Source organism: Notamacropus eugenii, chromosome 1, assembly GCF_028372415.1.
Source record: "Notamacropus eugenii isolate mMacEug1 chromosome 1, mMacEug1.pri_v2, whole genome shotgun sequence".
Classification (NCBI taxonomy): domain Eukaryota; kingdom Metazoa; phylum Chordata; class Mammalia; order Diprotodontia; family Macropodidae; genus Notamacropus; species Notamacropus eugenii.
The window spans coordinates 129,466,520-129,485,455 of record NC_092872.1 but is presented as its reverse complement, the minus strand read 5'-3'; the positions used below and the strand labels follow the sequence as shown (position 1 = coordinate 129,485,455).

The 18,936-nt window shown below is 42.6% G+C and overlaps 1 protein-coding gene across 1 annotated transcript in view; it reads right to left on the bottom strand.

Moving 5' to 3' along the window:
• Positions 1-681: 681 nt before the first annotated feature.
• SMAD6 (SMAD family member 6) overlaps positions 682-18,936 on the bottom strand; it is a 105,346-nt gene continuing 87,091 nt past the window's right edge. The window contains exon 4 of the mRNA XM_072614721.1: positions 682-1,621. Coding sequence (XP_072470822.1) covers positions 1,077-1,621 — 545 coding nt within the window. The 3' untranslated portion in view covers positions 682-1,076. The remainder of the gene's footprint in view (positions 1,622-18,936) is intronic.

Here is an 18,936-nt window from a genome sequence, read left to right as displayed (position 1 = left end):
TGCAAAAATGCCATCCATATCCAGAGAAAGAACAGTAGAGTCAGAACACAGAATGAAGCAGACTATTTTCTATTGTAATGTTTTGTTTTTTTCTCATGGTTTCTCCCATTTGTTTTAATTCTTCTATGCAACATGACTAACGTGAAAATGTGTTTAATAAGAATGTATGTGTAGAAACATATAAGACTGCACAATGTCTTGGGGAGGGAGGGGTAGAAAATTTATGGAAGTGATTGTTGAAAACTAAAAACAAATAAATTAATTTGCAAAAAAATGACTTTGCAAACCTTAAAATGCATATAAATGCTAGCTTATATCATCACCACCATCCTCATTATTCATTTTTATTCCACTATGAAAAAAAACGAAATGAAGCTTCCAAATTCAGCTTTAGGGTTTTCATTGAACTGATCAGAACTCTACTGATATAAAATATTTTATCCTAAGATTTACAGTTGATGGAGACCCTAAAAAATTATCTAACACAACTTCCTTATTTTACTGTAGAAGAAAGAAAGGTCCAGAGAGATTATGTGACTTGTTCAAGGTTACACAGCTAATAAGGATGAGAACTAGGATATATATCCATGGGTTCTCCCCCTTCAATTTAGTGCTCTCGCCATAATATCCCATTACCTCTCAATTTTTGTCTTTCTTAAGGAAAAAAAAAGACTGGAAAAATTTCATAATGCGAATACTTTATTATCAATGAGTGACTGGTATTAGCTTTTTGTCTGGGTATTAATAATATTTCAAAAACCATACACCAAACCCAGGTTTTTTACCTAGTTCTGCTGTATCATTTTTTTAAAAAAATCTGTATTGAAAGAATTCTATATAAGCCAAAGTGCGTTTTCATCTTTGTCCATATACACATTGCACCGTACATAAATAATGACACTGTAAAATGATTCCATCATTACAAGTATAATATATATTTCCATATAATATATAAAACTTTATATTAAATCTAGGTAGATGATATTTGGGGTAGTCTGTGGGATTTTTGTCTTTTTTTTCTGTCTCCCTCCCAGGGACTCTTCCTTGTCTTAGCTTTTCCTACTGGAGGCCAATTGTTATCTGTTGTTGCTGAGTAAAATCTCAAGCCAACAAGGGCAAGAGGTGATGAACTGTCTGGAGTAGCAGGGCCCCCAGCCCTTGGCAAAACTGATGCGCACGCTGTTGGGATCGTAGGGACCGTCGGCGTAATCCAGTTCTGTGGCATGCTGCTGGAGGAGGCAAGACTTCTCAAAATCAAACACTTTGATGGAGTACCCTGGCATCACCTTGCGCACAATTAGAGTCCGACAGCTGGGAATGTCCAGTGTTGGGGAGTTGACAAAGATAGGGTGCTCACCCCGGTTATACGCCCACACGCCATCGGGCTCCTTGCTCAGGAAGATTCCGTAGCCAATCTTGTTCCGTGTCCTCCTGACTGTCTCGCTCCTGTGCTCGAGGTTGAGTTGTCCAAGGCAGAAGCCATTTCCTTGAGGTAGGTCATAGAAGATGCTGACAGACTGCTCATACACCGTATAGAGGCGGCCTACTCGGGTCCGATGCTCCCAGTAAGCAACATTACACCAATGGCTCTGCTTCATGGTGTCAGGAGACATGCTGGCATCTGTGAAGACAGAATAAATAAATAAAGTCGCTCATGGACTAGGAATATTTAAGAGAAAAATCAACCCAGCAAGTCTTTTTTTGGTATGTATGTATCATGTGATCTCTCAACCACCTACACATATAGCCCCAGGAATACAAGGAAACACAGGGCAGCATCTGCTCCACTGCTCAGCTGAGCACATGAGTGCTAGGCTGGTAGGAGCTGGTTCTTGGTTACAAGGACCATTGTTCCCACCTAAATCTAGAGGCTTCTTTTCACAGTTTCTGTGATCCTTCAGAAGGACTGATATTAAAGGTAAGAAGGTTCCTCTGGACTACAGAACATGGTCCTATGATGCTGCAGCTGGCATGGATGCTGGTCCCTGTCTTTGGGGACATCCAGGGGGCTACATGAAGGCTTACGGTCTGCTTTCCAAGGGGCTAGAAAGGACTAGTCTACCTGAGGCTTATATATCACATCCCCTCTCTAGGTCTCAGTTTCCTCACTGGAAAAATGTAGATGCTGGACCAGACAATCTCTAAGCTTCCTTCCAACTTAAATAATTTTTAACAGATGATCCCGACTTAATGATGACTATTCTCCAAAAAGGCCCTTCCCAACCTAAGACACAACTCAAGGCAGACAGGTGATCAGTCAGCCTTGCTTGCGCTTCCTCCCTCCCCTCCACCTCCACTAGGGACAGCTCTCTATTCATCATGTAACACAGACTCTCATTATTTTGTATCTAGCTTGCATTGATGAAGTGTGGAGAAGATGTTGCACACATACCCCCATTAGAATGGAAACTTACTGAGGGCAGGAATGATTTAATTGTTGCCTTTGTACCCCCAATGCTTTGCATAAGTGCTTAATAATAATACTTGTTGAATTGAATTGAAATAAGCTGACTCTTGGAGAAAATCAAATCCATTTTCCCCAAACAAGTTAGGAACTTGGGCATATCATTAGCTAACAGAGGCATTCCTTGATTCTGACAACTGGGGAGAGCTATTTATCATCCATCCTAAACAAGTCCTAGGAAAAGTGAAGGGTCTGATGTCCTTCCTCATCTCAGTCATGAGAACTCTAGTTAGCTAACAGTGGGTAGCTTTAAGGGGGGGTAGAAGTAGAAATTTAAGTGAAGAAACCTTGTCCCTGCTCTCTAGGAGACATGGGAGAATCAGTTTCCAAAATATAGTGTATGTGACACTATGTATGTGACACAATTTTAACAATGAATGGGAAAAGAATATTGTTAAAATAAATGTATGGAACTGTAAATAGATCACTCTAAAAATGACCTAGGAAGTTTAAGCAAATCTCCTTTCCTTCCTGCACACTCGATGCACAGCTCTTTAAACATAACATTAAATTCACTTATGTGCGTAATCTGCCTAAGTCTTTTATGAGGTACTGTGCGTGAATATAAGACAAGGCAAGGTACACCTACACCTGTCTTAAGAAGCTTTCACTCAAACTGGTTAAAATAAACAAAAATGACAGATACAGTACAGTGCTTATTGTTTTGATAGACTATGAACGATAGAACAGTTTCAGAGGGGAAGAAACATCAGTTGGCTTAGAATGGTATGTCAATGGAAGGTCTCATCATGGTGAGAACTGATGGGGTAAAGCATCATTTCTTTAAGTGCCAAAAGGGGCAGAAAAAGCATTTTTGTATAAAAGAAAAGTTTATCAACTGGTAAAGGATTTAAAACATTGCCTCTGCCATAGCCGAACATTTTGATGCCTGAAAGAAATAAGAACATTACTCTGGTTTCATAAAAACTGTTTCTAAAAGAAACACACACACACACACACACACACACACACACACACACATAAGTGTATGTATGTATATGTATATGAAGATACAGGTTCTTAAGATGGGATTTGAACAGTTTTAGAAAGAAAATGAACTATGACAGATGTTGATATATATATGTATGTATGTATATATGTGCATATACACACTATGTGTACACACAGACTTAAATCACCTTGTTAAGGATATAGGGAGATGCCTCATTTCTATGTGAACAGTTTGATGGTTTAAAGGAATAGGGAAAGACTTTTTATTTGTTCAAAACTGGAAAAAATGTGAGTTATGAAGAAGTAATTTCAATGAGGCAAAATAAAATATTGAATCATGTGAAGAATCTGAGAGTTTCACAGAATGATGGTCATTGGTCTCATCTGCATAGAATTTTTTTACAACTTAAGAGGGTAAAACTTTTGAAAATTAGATATTATAAAATCAATGGTTGAAATACGGTTTTTTAAAAGTTCTGTTGATTTTGCTGGGGAAATTGGGTGAGTTAATTTGTCACCATTTAAGTAAAAGGTAAGTCACTGAATTCCAGGAGACTCATTTATGCCAATGAGAAATCTAGAAGACAGAAAACTGAAAAACTGGAGTTTAGAGTGCAGAACCCAGCCAGAGAAGCAGAGTCGAGAGGTACTGAAGAGGCCAGGAAGTTAGCAGAAAGTTAGCTGAGAAAAGGATTGAACTCTAGCTACTGGTCTTCAGCATCTACAGGAGCCAAGGCATCTGAAGTCTCTCAGATGTGTGGTTGCCTGTTTTCTGCTCCCTCCACATACATACACACACATTTCTACTGGAAAAAGAGGGAAAATCACTTTTTGTAACTGCTGTATGAGAAGAGTTTCTGAGATTTAAGTGGATGTTCTAGAATCCTGATACGTAAAGAGAGGGCTGAGCTTGTTTGCCCTGCTCTGGTCAATCTGAACTCTTTTGCTAGAATCTAATTGAACAAGACTACATCCTGGTAAGTGAAATGCTGGTGACAGTAGAGCTGTGTTGGCCAGAGACAGCCTGCCTACCAGATGAGCTTTGCAGTTTTCTGGCTTCAAGGGAAATGTTATCCAAATTAAGAGGTTTCTAAAGGCCCTTTTAAGAAAGATTGTAAATTAAAGAGAGCTTGTAAATGCTGAAGAGAAGAAAGGACGGGAGAGGAGGAGAGAAAAGGAAAGGAAACTTGCCTAGCTGGAGAACAAGGACTGGAAAACAAGCAGGAAGCAGAAGAAATAACTTTTGCGTGTCTCGTTCCTAAATGTACATATGACATCAAAATCTAAAGTCCAGAGTGAGGAGCTAGACTGAGAACATAGCTGTTCCCTCCTTAGCTTTACTCTCCCCCAACAAAACTGAACATAATGGTAAGAAAGTGTGACCTAGGTTTATAGACAGATTGTGATTTTTCAGGCACTTGCTTTAATATAAATACCTATCATGCTCTTATTTCTTGGTTATGTTTAAAATCACAGTGAGTTGCTTGTTTGTATGTAAATGGAAACTTATCAGAAAGGGCTCCAAAGCTAAAGTCATGAATTAGTATGAGTGCGCATGTGAGGGTGCATCCCCCTCAGCAGGGTTTAGCCCTAGAGCCCTAAAGAGAATTTGAGTGTGACAGCATGGTATGTTTCTGGGAACTTGGACCAGCCAGTATAAGAGCAGGTTGGAGGAAGTACACTAACTATGTGAAGAGTCTGAGGGGCCACAGTGGATATGGACACTTTTTCCTTGAATAAGGAGAGGCTCTGGGGAAGATATTCCCAGTGCACTCAGGGGCACAGGATGATGAAAAGCATCCCTGAGAACAGCCACTGGGGGATGACCTGCCATCAAGAACTTCTTTGCCTTGGATGCCCTCTGAAGCCAGGTCATGGCTCAAACAAGTACATGTGCTCTCAGATTCCCTACTTGCCAAAACAGTCAAGACCGTTATCATTTTTTGGTGAGGGAACTGGGGTTAAGTGACTTGCCCAAGGTCACACAGCTAATAAATGTCAAGTGTCTGAGGGTAGATTTGAACTCAGGTCCTCCTGACTCCAGGGCCAGAGCTCTATCCACTGCACCACCTAGCTGCCCTCTAGACCATTATCTTCATGCGTAATGAGCGCACTAGCTGGGGAAACCCCAGCACACCAGATAGGGGTGGGGTGGAGGATTTGGTGCAGCCAACAACAGAAGGGAAGAGATTTAATGGATGCCGCAGAATAAAAATCTGCTCCTTAAATCACTCGGTTTCTCCAATCCATATGCCGTCCACTAGCTTTCAAGTCCATGCCTGGCTAGGGATTGATTACATTTCCATTGTCAACTCTAATCATTCTCTGAATAAAGGCGGGTAAGCTTAGTTCAAACAGTCTTTATTGCCTGTCATAAATGATACATGTGAAATTCAAACACATTCAAGTTTAAATTTCAGAGAACAGCAGGGACCTGGGCTCAGACAATATTTTCATATACTGACCTCTCATAAGCAAAGGATTGGGTCTTAAGCTAATAAAATCACTATCCTTCACAAAAGAAATACAAACACAGTCTTCGTTAATGAAAGTGCTAACTGTCCTTTCCTAGTTTAAAAACAGAAAGTTAGAACAAGCTTAGAATGCCAATGACTAATCTTCCTTGCTGGCTGACCCTAAAAAAACTCTCCAACCCTAGCCATCATAAAGAAGAGCGTATTATTTGTGCACATTGTTGGACAAAAGAGGATTATGCCACTAGAGGTCTTGACTGCTAAGAAGTTACGTTTTAATGTGGATCCCCCAACCTCCTAAGCCCTGAAGCGCAGATGGAAAGAGAGATTCCTGATCTATTTTGGTTGAAATGACCTCTATTCAGACAGCATGAGTTGCAAATCCTTTCTCCAAGGAAAGGAACCCTAAGGGGGGGTGGGAGTGGGGATGGGTACTGAGCCAAGGTTTAAGCCCTACACCAAAGTGGTTTGGGGTATGGGAGAACAGGAAATAATCATCCTCTAACCTCCATTCCTCTTTCTGCCCTCCCACCTCCACAGTCACGAGGCCTCCCTACCAAGAGACTTGGTCCCGAGTCACAGAGCCTGGTTTTCTGCTACCTAACCACATATCCATACACAAACACACACACATCAGTCCTCTTTGGGGGTTAGGGAGAGGGGGAGACAAGGAAATAAACATTTATATGGTACCTACTGTGTGCCAGGCACTGTGCTAAACACTTTTACAAATATTATCTTGTTTGCATCTCATGATTATCCTGGGAGGTACATACTATTATCCAGGATTATCATCACCATTTTACAGACAAGGAACCTGAGGCAAGCAGAAGTTAAGTGACTTGCCTGGATCATAGAACTACTAAGTGTCTAAAGTTGGATTTGAACTCAGATCTTCCTGTTTCCAGCCCCAGGGATCTATTCACTATGCCACTAATGCCTCTTTGCCAGAAGATGTTCAAGCAGAGGGTGATATTTTGCTCTGGATCTCTTGACACATAATGGAATTATTTGTTGACAAAACCACAAAATCAGCTTCTACAGGTGCCCGTGATTAAATGAAATGAACAACCCAAAATCTAACAGGGAAAACGCTCCCAATGACTTCATCCATTACCCAACAAGGGGGACTTCTCCTCTGTAGGGCCCAACCCTGCCTTTCCCATCCTCCGCACAAAATATGCCTGACATTCTTGGTCTGGCCAGGCGTCCCAGGGTTACAAAGACTCCACAAGGGAGCTTGGCATCCCAGTAAAGCTTGTGCTCGGCCTGGCATTAAGGTCCCTGACAACAGATCACCAGACTCTGTCCTGCTGACCTCCATGCCTTCATGCCATCAAGTCTGATTAACTCACCCGCCGGGTGTGCCATTCTTTCGCTTCAGAGACTCTATTGCCGGATTTAAACCTCCGGCGGACAGCTCCCAAGGCTTTTCATTCTCAAATGGCGCTGGAGGGGAAAGAGGCCCCCCTTCTCCTCCTCCTCCATTATGGAAGAACTGAATTGAGCTACACTGTGGGAGTGTTTAAAAAGAGCTTGTACAGTTGCAGCTCCTGTTAAAAGTTGGGGTAATTAGACTGGGAGAATACTATGCCAAGACCAAATGTGTGGGTGGCTGGGGAACACCCCAACCTCAAGCCCCAGACTCTGGAAAACCAAGTGGTTATTGTTTCCGGTCAAGACCAACCACATGGCACCCACACTAGAAACCTTACCAAGCTGGGGAAGTGTCTCTCATCTCTTCACATTCATCTCTTGGGAGTTGGGGAAGGACATCCCTATGATCAACACAGTCAAGGATCCCCATGCTGTGCCAAGCCACCTATAGTTCAATAATCAAGTATTGTAGTAGGAGCTTGGAGGTGCAAAAAAGAAAAAAAAAATGTGACACCAGAGGGCAGGAAAGTATTCTCTCCATAGTCACATAGGAACTTAGAAATCTAAGTGGAAAGGAAGGTAACGGTAACAACTGATATTTTAAAGCTTTTGTAGGTGATATAAAAATAATCGATATCAGTATAAAATATTTTTTAAAAAAGATTTTTCCCCCCAGAAAAAAAAAAAGCTTTACAGATATGATCTAAGTTGAGCCTCACACCAACTTAGTTAGTCTTATGGGTACGTGTATTCCCATTTTACAGATGAATAAATGAGTTAAAGTGACTAGCCCATGGTCACACACAGCTGGCCATAGCAAGAGGTAAATGTCAGATGAGTGGTATAGGCAGTGAAAACTGGTCAGAAGGTAAAGTCCTTTGGACCCAGGGGGTATGTGTGTGAAAGAAGACCTTGTGGATCACAGATTTACAGTTCTAGAGCTGGAAGAAACCTAAGAGGTCATCTAATCCAGAGAGATCACTTGACTGGTAGCACAGGATGGATTAGAACTCAGGTCCAGACATTTAAGACTACAGCCCAGGTTTTCTGATTTCCTACCTAGCACCCTTTCTCTTTGAGGACACTATCTCTTTGAGTTGAATTTAAAGGAGGCAGCATGATATAGTGGAAAGAGTCTGGAGGTAGGGTCAAGAATATCTAGCTCAATGATTCCATCATTCCAGATCTAATCAAGTTAAGCATTTATTGGCTTGTTGGTTGGTCTTTGTCCTTCCGTTTGAAGAGGACCATGACATCAAGATGATGACACGACTTGCAGTTGACTTTGATTTGAGTGAGGGAGGGCTGTGCAAGGTCACCAACCTCATCTTCTTGTCCTAAGCCCTCTGAGTCCAGTGGCATGCTATTCATTCAAAGTAAGCATTTATTAAGTCCTTACTGTATGCCAGGCACTGTGCTAAGTGCTAGAATATATAAACAAGGAAAAAAAAGGTAGTTCCTGCCCTCAAGGAGTTTATGTTCTAATGGGAGAAGACATCACATAAAAGAAAGCAGGGATGGGAGAAGAGAAGGCACTCAAGCTGGAATGCAGTGGAGAAAGAAGTCTGAAGTGTCAGGAAGAAAACACAAGATGGGCCCTTCCTTAAAATGGAAACTCTGGAAGGAAGTGACTAATCCTAGATCCAAAGTCAGAAAAGATCTCAAAGGCCCAAAATTCCAACTTCCTCTTTTTATTGAGGAAGAAGCTAAGGTCTGCGGAGGCTGCTCACAGAAGGGTAATAAAAGAATGACTGTCTTGGATTTGGGGAATACTAGAGTTCTTCATGGCTGTGCTATGACAGGCAGGATAGAGACATAAGTGGGGAGGCAGAGTAACATGGCTGTTAAGCTCCGTATTCCCATTCATTCAGTGTCCACTATCCACTCTCTGTAGGGTACAATGGAGAAAAAAAATGACTCCAGAATCAGAGGGACTGAGTTCAAATCCTGCTTTCAGATGCTCATGACCCTAGACAAGTGACTCCCTGATTCTCAGTTTTCTCATCTGGATAATGAGTGAGGTGGATTAGACCGATGACTTTTGAGGCCCCACTGAGCTCTAGATGTATGGTCCTGTGACCCACCCTGATTTGCCTCAGCCTCCCTGACTATAATCAGAACCATATGACTAAGAAAATTTACAAAAACTCCAACGGGCTCTGGAGATGATTAAGTTCACCCCTTTTATTTTACAGCTGAAGAAACTGAAGCCCAAAGTGGGGAATGACTTGCCCAGATATATAGCATGGAATAGAGCACAAACCTCCTGACTCTTAGGTCCAGGAAGCCGCTGGACCTATCATACCTCTCCTTGCCTCTCAAGTTGGAGGTGGCTGAGATGATGTTGAAGGCCCTTACTGCAGGTTAGAATTCAAGGAAACTAGTGATATTTTGAACTTCAAGGAGAGAAAAGCAAGTAAAATCCTTCCCGCTACAAGGCAGATAGCCCCTCGTCCATGTTGAGTGCCTGGGACCCAGAAGAAGAATGCCGTCTTGGTGACATCTTACATTCCTTCCAGGAGAGGGCAGGCAGACAAAGGCACCAGGACCCCCTCTTTCCCTTACCAAGCAACCAGTCTGGCATGGCTGGGGATGAAGGAGAAAGAAACTCAGCCCAAACAATGAGACTGCACACCCAGGAACAATCCTATCTCTAACTGTTGTAATTCTTTCTTCTCTGGGTGCTCTTGGTCTTCTGAGACCAGGAAAAAATGGCTAAGAACACACAACTTTGTGGGGGGGCCCGGGAACAAAAAGGCAGCTAAATGTTGAGGAGGAAGGGAGAAAAAGATAAGTGAATTTCCTGAACCAGCAACTTTCCATCAAAAAAAGAAAAGAACACCCCCACCCCCCATAAGTTCCCCGTCCTAAGTGTTAAAAGCAGGCTCTGCAGAGGGGTTAGTGCTAAGCATTTCTTGGCCTCCTTTTGCTAGTCTTTAGCCAAACTGTTCTGGCTTTAATGCATCCCATGGTATGAACCACAAGTCTGCTCCAATTAAAAGTCTCCTCCAGTCCAGCATTCAGAGGAAGTGGCATTACAATTTCTCCTTGTCTCTGGGTGTCCAGTTGGACTCACTTTCTGTTCCACATTAGAGGCATTTTCTCCTCTGACTTACAAACCCAGATGTTGGGGAGACAGGAATGGGTTAAGTTTCGATTCACCTGTGGAGTCTGGCTAATCCTGTGGAAGCAACATGTGCTGAACGAGTCAGTCCACAAAGGGAGACCCATCGGAGCTCTCTGTTTACAAACACTGGCCATAGGGAAATGCCCCTGGGTGGCAAGGGGGGTGGGGGTGGGGAGGACAACAGAGGTTAATATGAAGGAAAAAAAATCATAAAATCATACCATATTAAACTGGAAGAAGTCTTTGTGTCATCAAACCCTTCACTTCCCAGTGGAACAATCTGGGGCCCCAAAAGATTAAGTGACTTGGCCAAGGTCACATGGCTTGTTAGTGGCTGAGCAAAGAGGTGACCTCCAGGGCCAGCTTTCCACCTCAGCCCCCTCAGAAGGCCATGCTCCATGATCTCGGCTTTCCTCATCCTATATAAAGCTCTGTTTAATACCCAAAGGAGCCTCTCCCTTGTGCTTATACCTCTGAGTTCCTGGAGATTTCGCAAGTTTTTCATCTGAAGCCTGGTAGTAATTATGAGGTCCTGCATCAGTTTAAGCCAACACCCCTTTAAAAGTCCTTTTTGCCCATTAGATAAGTAGTTTTTGTTATCATTCTTTAAAGGGGGAAAAAAAGGAAAGGAATTACCATTTAACCCTATACTATCTTTATACATAATGTAGAAAATCAGCTTTAGATCTGGCAGCAAGAAAAATGAGGGTCGGGTGAGCTGCTTTCCCCACCTCCACCCCTTTTTTTTAAGGGGGAAGGGAGGCCAGTTCTTTATTCTCCTAGCTCATTATGCTCAGTAAAGCCAAAGGAATGCAGAGATGGGGGGGGGGGGGGGGGTAGGAATTAGACCCAAGAAATGCTAATGACCACAAGTGAGGAACTCTTCTCTCCAGAATTCATTCTTTCTTTCCACAGTCTGGAACTGGCCCTGATGAGGATTTCCCCTTTTTTTTTCCCACCTCCCAGCACCTTTGGCTCAGGGAGGAAGCTAAGATTCCAAGCGGAAGTTCCTAATCAGTCATTATATCACAGATGGGGCCACCAGATTAGCTGCCTTCCACTGGGTGAACTCAGTTCCATTTCAGCCACTGGTCTCTTGCAGCCAGTAGGTTGGAACCCAACCCCTTTTTGAAAACAATTCAAACTGTAGGTGGGAGTGCTCTCTTCTTCCACATACCTCCGGAAAGAAAGAGGAATTCAGGTATTGTCCAAAAAGAAAGGGTGAAGAGAGGCATGGAACCTAACTGGGGGGTGGTGGGAGGAACACCCGAGAAAATGATTCCAGAGACCTGTGCTGGAGATCTGAGTGATCATCATCCAACCCACTCATTAACAAAAGAGGAAATTGATGGGACAGAGAGTGAAGTCACTTACCCAAGGTCACAATACTAATCAATTTCAAAGCCATGATTAGAACTCATGTTACCTGATTCCCAGTTCCGTGCTTTTAGTAAAACCAATACTAGGAGTGGTCTTTCTAATATTCAGAACTGCTTTTTATATAGTCTATTAATCTTCTAGATTAAAACTTCCTCATCCGACTCCAACCAACCCTTCACACAGCTGCCAAAAATTATTTTCCAAATATACAAATCTGACTATGTCATTCCCCAAACTCAAGGAGCTACTTATTAAATTAGATCATTTATGCAAAGTGCACGGCAAACCCTAAAGCATTATTTAAGTATTCACTACCATTAATACCAAAAGTATAAAAAATGCAAACTCTTTAGTCAATTTAAATCAACATTTAAGCTCTATTTCACTCTCCTCCTTCCTTCAGGTTTGTACCTGTCACACTAGACTACTTAGCAATTCCCTGACTTTGTCTGTTCTTCAACCCCCCTCTCTGATATCTGGAAGGCAACCTTCCAGAAGTAGCTTAAGGGTGTTCTCCACCATAGTGTCTCCCCAGATTCCCCTCCCCACCCAACTTCCCTTCCCGCAAAGATCTCCCTTTTGAGCTATGCTTCATCACCTTCCATATAGCACAGCAGTTATCTGTGTAAGCAAATACTCCATAACAATATAATGACTAGAATTTCTATAGTACTTCACTGATTTGAAAAGTGCTTTGTGAATATACACAACAACTCTGGGAAGGTTTGTTATTATCCTCATTTTACAGATGGTTAAGGGGTTAAGTAACTTGCCCGAGGGTCACACAGCTAAGAAGTGTCTGAAGGAGGATTTTAACTCAGGTCTTCCCAGACTCCAAGTGCAAGGCTGTATCTGTTTTTATCCAAAACACAGCCATTTCTTTTTATCTTTGCTACTCCACCCAGCACCTTTGCTAAGTACCTAGCACATAGAATACATGCACTGAATAAACATTTAAATACTTAGAATAAAGACAGACTGGTTGGAGGCTGGAGAAGCTACAGAGACTTACTGGAGGTTCTCAAAGTACAGCACACAATCATCTGGGGGCCAATTCTGGGCTTAAAAGCTACTTTTGCAACTTTTTTTTAGTAGTTGCAAACACAAATAATTTCTTACTGTGACTCAGTTTCCTTATCTCATCCTTGACGCTTAACCTTTTTTGTGTGTAATGGATTCCTTTAGCAATCTGGTGAAGTTTAGGGGCTCCTCTTATTGGAATGTCTTTGTAAAATTGAAAGAAATTTCACTTAGAAGGTTAAATTTCACTTAGAGGTTAGTGCAAATAAATATCCAAGTTCACAGACCCTCTGAAATTTCCGGGTCATGAATTCTAGTTTAAGAACCGCTGGTATAGATATCTTGTGTGTGTGTATTTGTGTGCGTAAATACAAAACAGCACAAAGGATACATGTGTTCAAATATGTAGCCACTTACAAAGTTTGTGTTTTTTTTCTTGGGGGGGCGCCAGGAGATGGGAATCCAGGACTAAGGAGAAGGATAAGAAACATTGTAAAAAATTCAGTCCAGTCTGTGGTCCAAAAGGAAATAAAGGGAGGCAGCTAGAAAAGCTAATATGGGGGCCTCTGGAAAAGTAAGGAGCTTCGTTTGTTTCCCGGAACACTGCCCCGCTTTCCCCAATCTCCCAGCCAATCAAAGGAACTGCCTGAAACGTAGGTGGGTTCGGTTTCCATTCTTTTATCTTACAGCGTATTCAAACAAATCCTGAAAAGATGAACTCATCTTGCAAGTCTGACATAAAACAAGCGCTCTCTCCAGCCCCTAATACAGTGGGCCTGCTCAGTGTCTAATCCAAAGCCAAGTATTAGTTTCGCCTGGATCTATTAGGTTCTACCACTCAGCAGACAGCAGGGGTGACCCCGCAGAAAGCAAGCCTGTCTCCACGTTCAGACTAAAGCTCCCCACGCCTTCTCCTCCAGCCCAGACCCGGCCACTGCCCAGGCTTGGTCAGTTTCATTTGAAGGGCAGGGGCCCAGGTCCGTTTCTCCCCCAAAGCGACGGCCCGTTCCGTCTGCCTCTGGAGGGAGAAGGCGGTTCTCCTCCCCCAGACCTTAGCCCCCCAGTGGTACCGGCCCCCTTTTTAACAACTCTCTCTCTCTCTCTCTCTCTCTCCACAGGCTGCTACAACTTATGACAGCCACATTTAGCCTGGCGTCAGAGCTATCTCCTCCATCAAAGCCAACTTTATCGATCAGCCTCTCCACCAGAAACTCTGGCTCGTGTTTACTTGTGGCTCGATCCTTGCAAGTCCCCATTTCCTCTGTTTTCAGAACTGCCTCTCGGCAGGCACATCCAAAAGAAAACTCAAACAATTTTAAGATTAAAAAGCGAGATAGGAAGCAAGACAGAATTCAAACCAGATCCTGGAAAGAAATCAGTGCAGCGGAGTGTGGGCAACGGGGCGGGCGGGTTGGAGGAGGGAAAGGTGCTCAAACCCCTGCCATTGGAGGAAGGTTCAAGTAATGCCGAGGAGCTTCTAAAACCTGCCCCCATCTTAGAGAAGGACCACGTTTGTGAAAACAAAAGTCTTTGAACTTTGCTGCCATTCGATGTGCTGTTTTATCACTGAGTCAAACTTGGGATTTGGTTTTCTTAAACAATGTCCTCCTTGGATAGCCTTAAACTCCCACCCCCAAAGGTTTAAAAATAATATTCCTACAGATAATACCTGCCATAGTGGAAACTAGCATAACTTTAGAAGGAGACTAAAATTTGTAAGTTTCCAAACACTGGAAAAGTGATAGAGATGGTCAATTTCTCTCTCTCTCTCTCTCTCTCTCTCTCTCTCTCTCTCTCTCTCTCTCACACACACACACACACAAACACACACACACATACATATACACATACAGACCACATTTTTCATTCATTCATTCAAATATTTATTTAGAACCTACTGTGTTCAGAATATTATTAGCCTTAGTCAAGATACAAACTTTGGTAAGGGTCACTTCCCTTATAGGAGATTACAACCCAGGAGGAGATAATGAATACAGCATTGCATGAAAAGTGCATTAGGTGAACAAAGCAATACACCTAATGGTGGGGTGGAGGAATTATGATTCTGAGGAGAAAGAAAGAAGCAAAACTCATTTAGAGAAGACTGATTTTTTTTTTTAAACTGGGAAAGACACTTTCTTTTTAAAACAAAGCCTTTGACCCTCCCCACCGCTAATCTTCACAATTCTCACTAACAGGATAGTTAGATTAACGGTGCTGACCTCAGAGTGCCAGTGAATAACTAGTATAAATTTAAAACTATTTTACATGGTTTGCATGCCCACCATCATAAGTATCAATTTCTAAAGCTCTGACTTTCTAGGTAAATCCAACCCTCCCTCTATCCCACTTCAACACTACCCACCACACAGTGATCTAAAACAGTCCCTTTTTAAGGGTTCTGATAAAAGCCATTTTTGCTTGTGTGTGTGTGTTTCTTTTTCTTTTGAGGTGCAGGGATACTGATTTGTGGCAGATGGCAGTATCTTGCAAAGAAAACTCTTAGACAGACTCTGGGCATATGAAAAACTCCAGACTCCCAGAGCCAAGATAATTCATGGCACTTCAGTGAAGTTTTTACCAGGAGGCAGCTAGGTTTAATGGAAAGACTGCTGGATCTGGAGCCAATGGCCCTGGGATCAAATCCCTAGGCTTATGACTTGGGGCCTGTCAAAATTCAATTGTCCCGAGTATCAGTGTCCATGTCTGTAAAATGGGGTAATACTTATACTACTTACTCCATAGAGTTGTCTTGAGGAAAGCAATTAACACCTTAAAGAATTATTATTTTCTTTTAAATATCAGCTTAGGGAACTGCCAGTGCCCTCCAAGAAGGGCACTTGTCCTAAAAGTCTTAGAGTCACTTGGGGGCAACTCAGAAGTTAAGGGACTTGTCCAGGGTCACACAGTTAAGAAATGTCTGAAGGCACATTTGAACTCAGGAGTATGAGTCTTCCTGACTTCTGGCCTAGCATCTATGTATTGTATTATCTAGCTAGGTAATACAGTGGACTTGAGTTCTAATCCTGCTTCAGGCGCTTATTAGCTGTGTGACCCTGAACAAGTAATTCGACTTCTCTCAGCCTCAGTTCTTCATCTATAAAATGGGGAAAATAATAATACCTGGACTATTGTGAGATAACACACAAAGCACATTGCAAACTGTAGGTGCTATATAAATGCTAGATTATGATTCAACTGTTGTATTATATATTATGCAGTTATGGAGAACATAATTGTACCAACTCTCAGGACTGTTCTGATAATAAGGTACGGCACTTAGTGCAGTGTCTGGTACACAGCAGGTGCTTAATCAATGCTTCCCATTATTAACCATATAGATGAGCCCTGCTTTACAGTAAAAAATAGTCACACATACAAGGAAATGTTTTTATATTAAGAGTCCTGCAAAGCTGGGAAGAGAAACATTGGTTACGTAAAGGATATAGTCAATGAATAATCCTTCTCTAATATGAATAATCTGGGGCAGAGAGCTGGTGCAGTGAGTGGATAAGCATGATGGCCTGAAGTCAGGAAAACTCCCTGCCTGACTTCAAATGCAGCCTCAGACTCTAACTAGCCGTGTGAGCCTGGACGAGTCACTTAACCCCATCTGCCTCGGTTTCCTATCTGGAAAATGAGCTGGAGAAGAAAATGGCAAACCACTCGAGTATCCTTGCCAAGAAAACCCCCAAATGGGGTCATGAAGTTGCACATGACTCAATAACGATATGAATAATCAGTGTCTCTTAGAGCTGCTTTATAAACCTGCAATTTCTAAACACTGGGTTTTCTGAAAGCAAGGCTTACCTATACAACATTTCTGGTATAAACACTTATAATAAGTACAGAGCTAATATTTACTGGAGAGATCAATGTAATCTAAAAAGCTAATATTTGCTGGGGGAGATCACCGTATGCAAGATTAAACCCTTCCCTACAAGAAACGTAGGTAGGCTGTTTCATGACTCTCCTATGAGATACACGTTCCAGGGCACTTCTACCTCAACAGCCATTTGGCAAAGACTTGGCAATTCTGATTCTGCAGAGGAGTGATAGAGAAAAATCGGAAAAAGAATTAAATCAATAGGGCTCCTGACCTAAGTCAGGCAGGCCATCCACTCTGTTTCTGGCCAAGGACCTAACTTAAGTCTTGGATTTGAACCAATGACCCTGGATGACACACCTCAACCCTATTTGAGAGATTCTGGCTCCTGAAGTGGAAGGAAGCCTGGTTTGGTTCCCACAGTCTATTCGCCCACACGTCAGGAAAAGGTCTCTAAGAAACTTGCTAGACCAACAAGCATCAGGAGAATCACAGGGAAACACAAAGGGGCCCAGCACTGAGTTTAAGTAATAGTTCTATACATATTAGAAGAACTACTTAGCAAATGGCTAATTAGCCTACTCACTGAGGTGTGTACACACACACACACACACACACACACACACACACACAATGCATAAAGACGAATGTGGGTTAATGTCCACAGTGTAGGAAGAAGGGCTTGATTCGTCCATTAGGTTTTTAGTTAGACTCTCTTTCCAAGGCTAATTATTTAAGGAAGGAGACTCAGCCTCATTAACCCTGAAGAAAATCAATTTGCCAAAGCCATTCTCAGTCTCTTTCAAATTCTGGAAAACAATGGGACCAAACCTTGTCATAAGACAAGAACCTTGGTTATAGCCATAGATAAGCCCCTTCCTTCCATGGGGCCAATGAGAAAAGGTCAACTGGAGGGAATGTGAATTTTTCTGGTTGTGCTACATACCTGCAGCCTTTCACTCAATCAATGAACGAGTCATTTCGTAAGATCCTACTATGCGCTAGGCATGCTGCTAGGCACAGTGGACACAATCACAATTGCCTGAAATTATTCAGAGAGAAGCTGGGCTATGGAGCACAAGTTACACATGTATAAAAGGTTTTGTTTGTTTTTTTTTTCCCCGGAAAATCTATTTGCTGCATTCATTTAATGGATTCATCGGGCAACGGCCATCCTTCTCTGCTTCACTTTGCATGGACCTGGCCCAGAGTTTAAACATCACTCAATGACATCTTAGCCTGTTCTAATCCTTCTGCAAGGATGTTGCTCTCTGAGTGCAAGAGGAGTGGGTTTGGGGACATGGAAGGGAGGGGCAGAGGCTCCAGGTGGGGATCAGTGCAAATGTTTAATGCCGTGACTCCATTCAGAGGGCTAGAAAACTCCTTTCTCACTGCTCCCAAGGGTGTGACTAACTTGTAGCTCCTCCACTGAGGCTGGCGCCTCTGATTCCCTGCCCCTCCACAGTCCTGCCAGCACAAATCAGCTGAGGACCAAAGCCCTTGCCCTCCGAAAGTCAGTATGTCCGCATTCCTTGAGCATATGCCCAAGACAGAACACACCGAGGATCCAGGATAATTCAAGTTAATAAATCATTTCCATTGTGAATTTCCCTTTTAGCCACGGCAAAGTCAAACTTTTCCTTCCCCTCACTGTTAACCATTCTTTGTTCACTTTATCTCAGGACTGCTTCAGGCTGGCATGGGGCCAGCTCTCAATTATTAATTAATCTGGGAGGCGCAGGTTGCATTCCTGGCCACCCTAACTACTTCCTACTTGGGCTGGGAACTTCTCCTGCCAAGTCTTTTTAGTTACATCAAGCGTGTTACAATATCTCGGCCCTATCTTGTGGCTACAAAGAACATTTAAAATATAACGTTAAAAATAACAACAAAAAATCCATATACCTCAAAGATCCCCACTGCCTACAGTGTGACAATGAAGCCCAGATATATGAAACCGTAAGTGAATTAGTGCAGTGCCCATCCTGCATGTTGCAGAGAGAAGCAACAAAGGGGCATGTGTAAGCGTAACTACTGAGGGTCAGGAAGTCCTTGAGATGTCTTTCTCGAGCTCTGGTTGCTGGGACCTAGGAAGGTACTCACCTATTTTTTGTTGTTGTTGTTGTTGTTAAGACTATTTACTGCAAAGAAGGGAGTCCAAGAAATTTACTAAGAGACTCTGGGGAGGGGTTTTAAGGTAAAGGCACCATTTCTGGGTAGAAGCTAAGAAAGGGTACTTGTTAACCTGCCTACACAACAGAAGGGCTAAGTTGCATCCTGTGGATACTTCAGCCCTGGGCTGGATATTCAGCTGGAG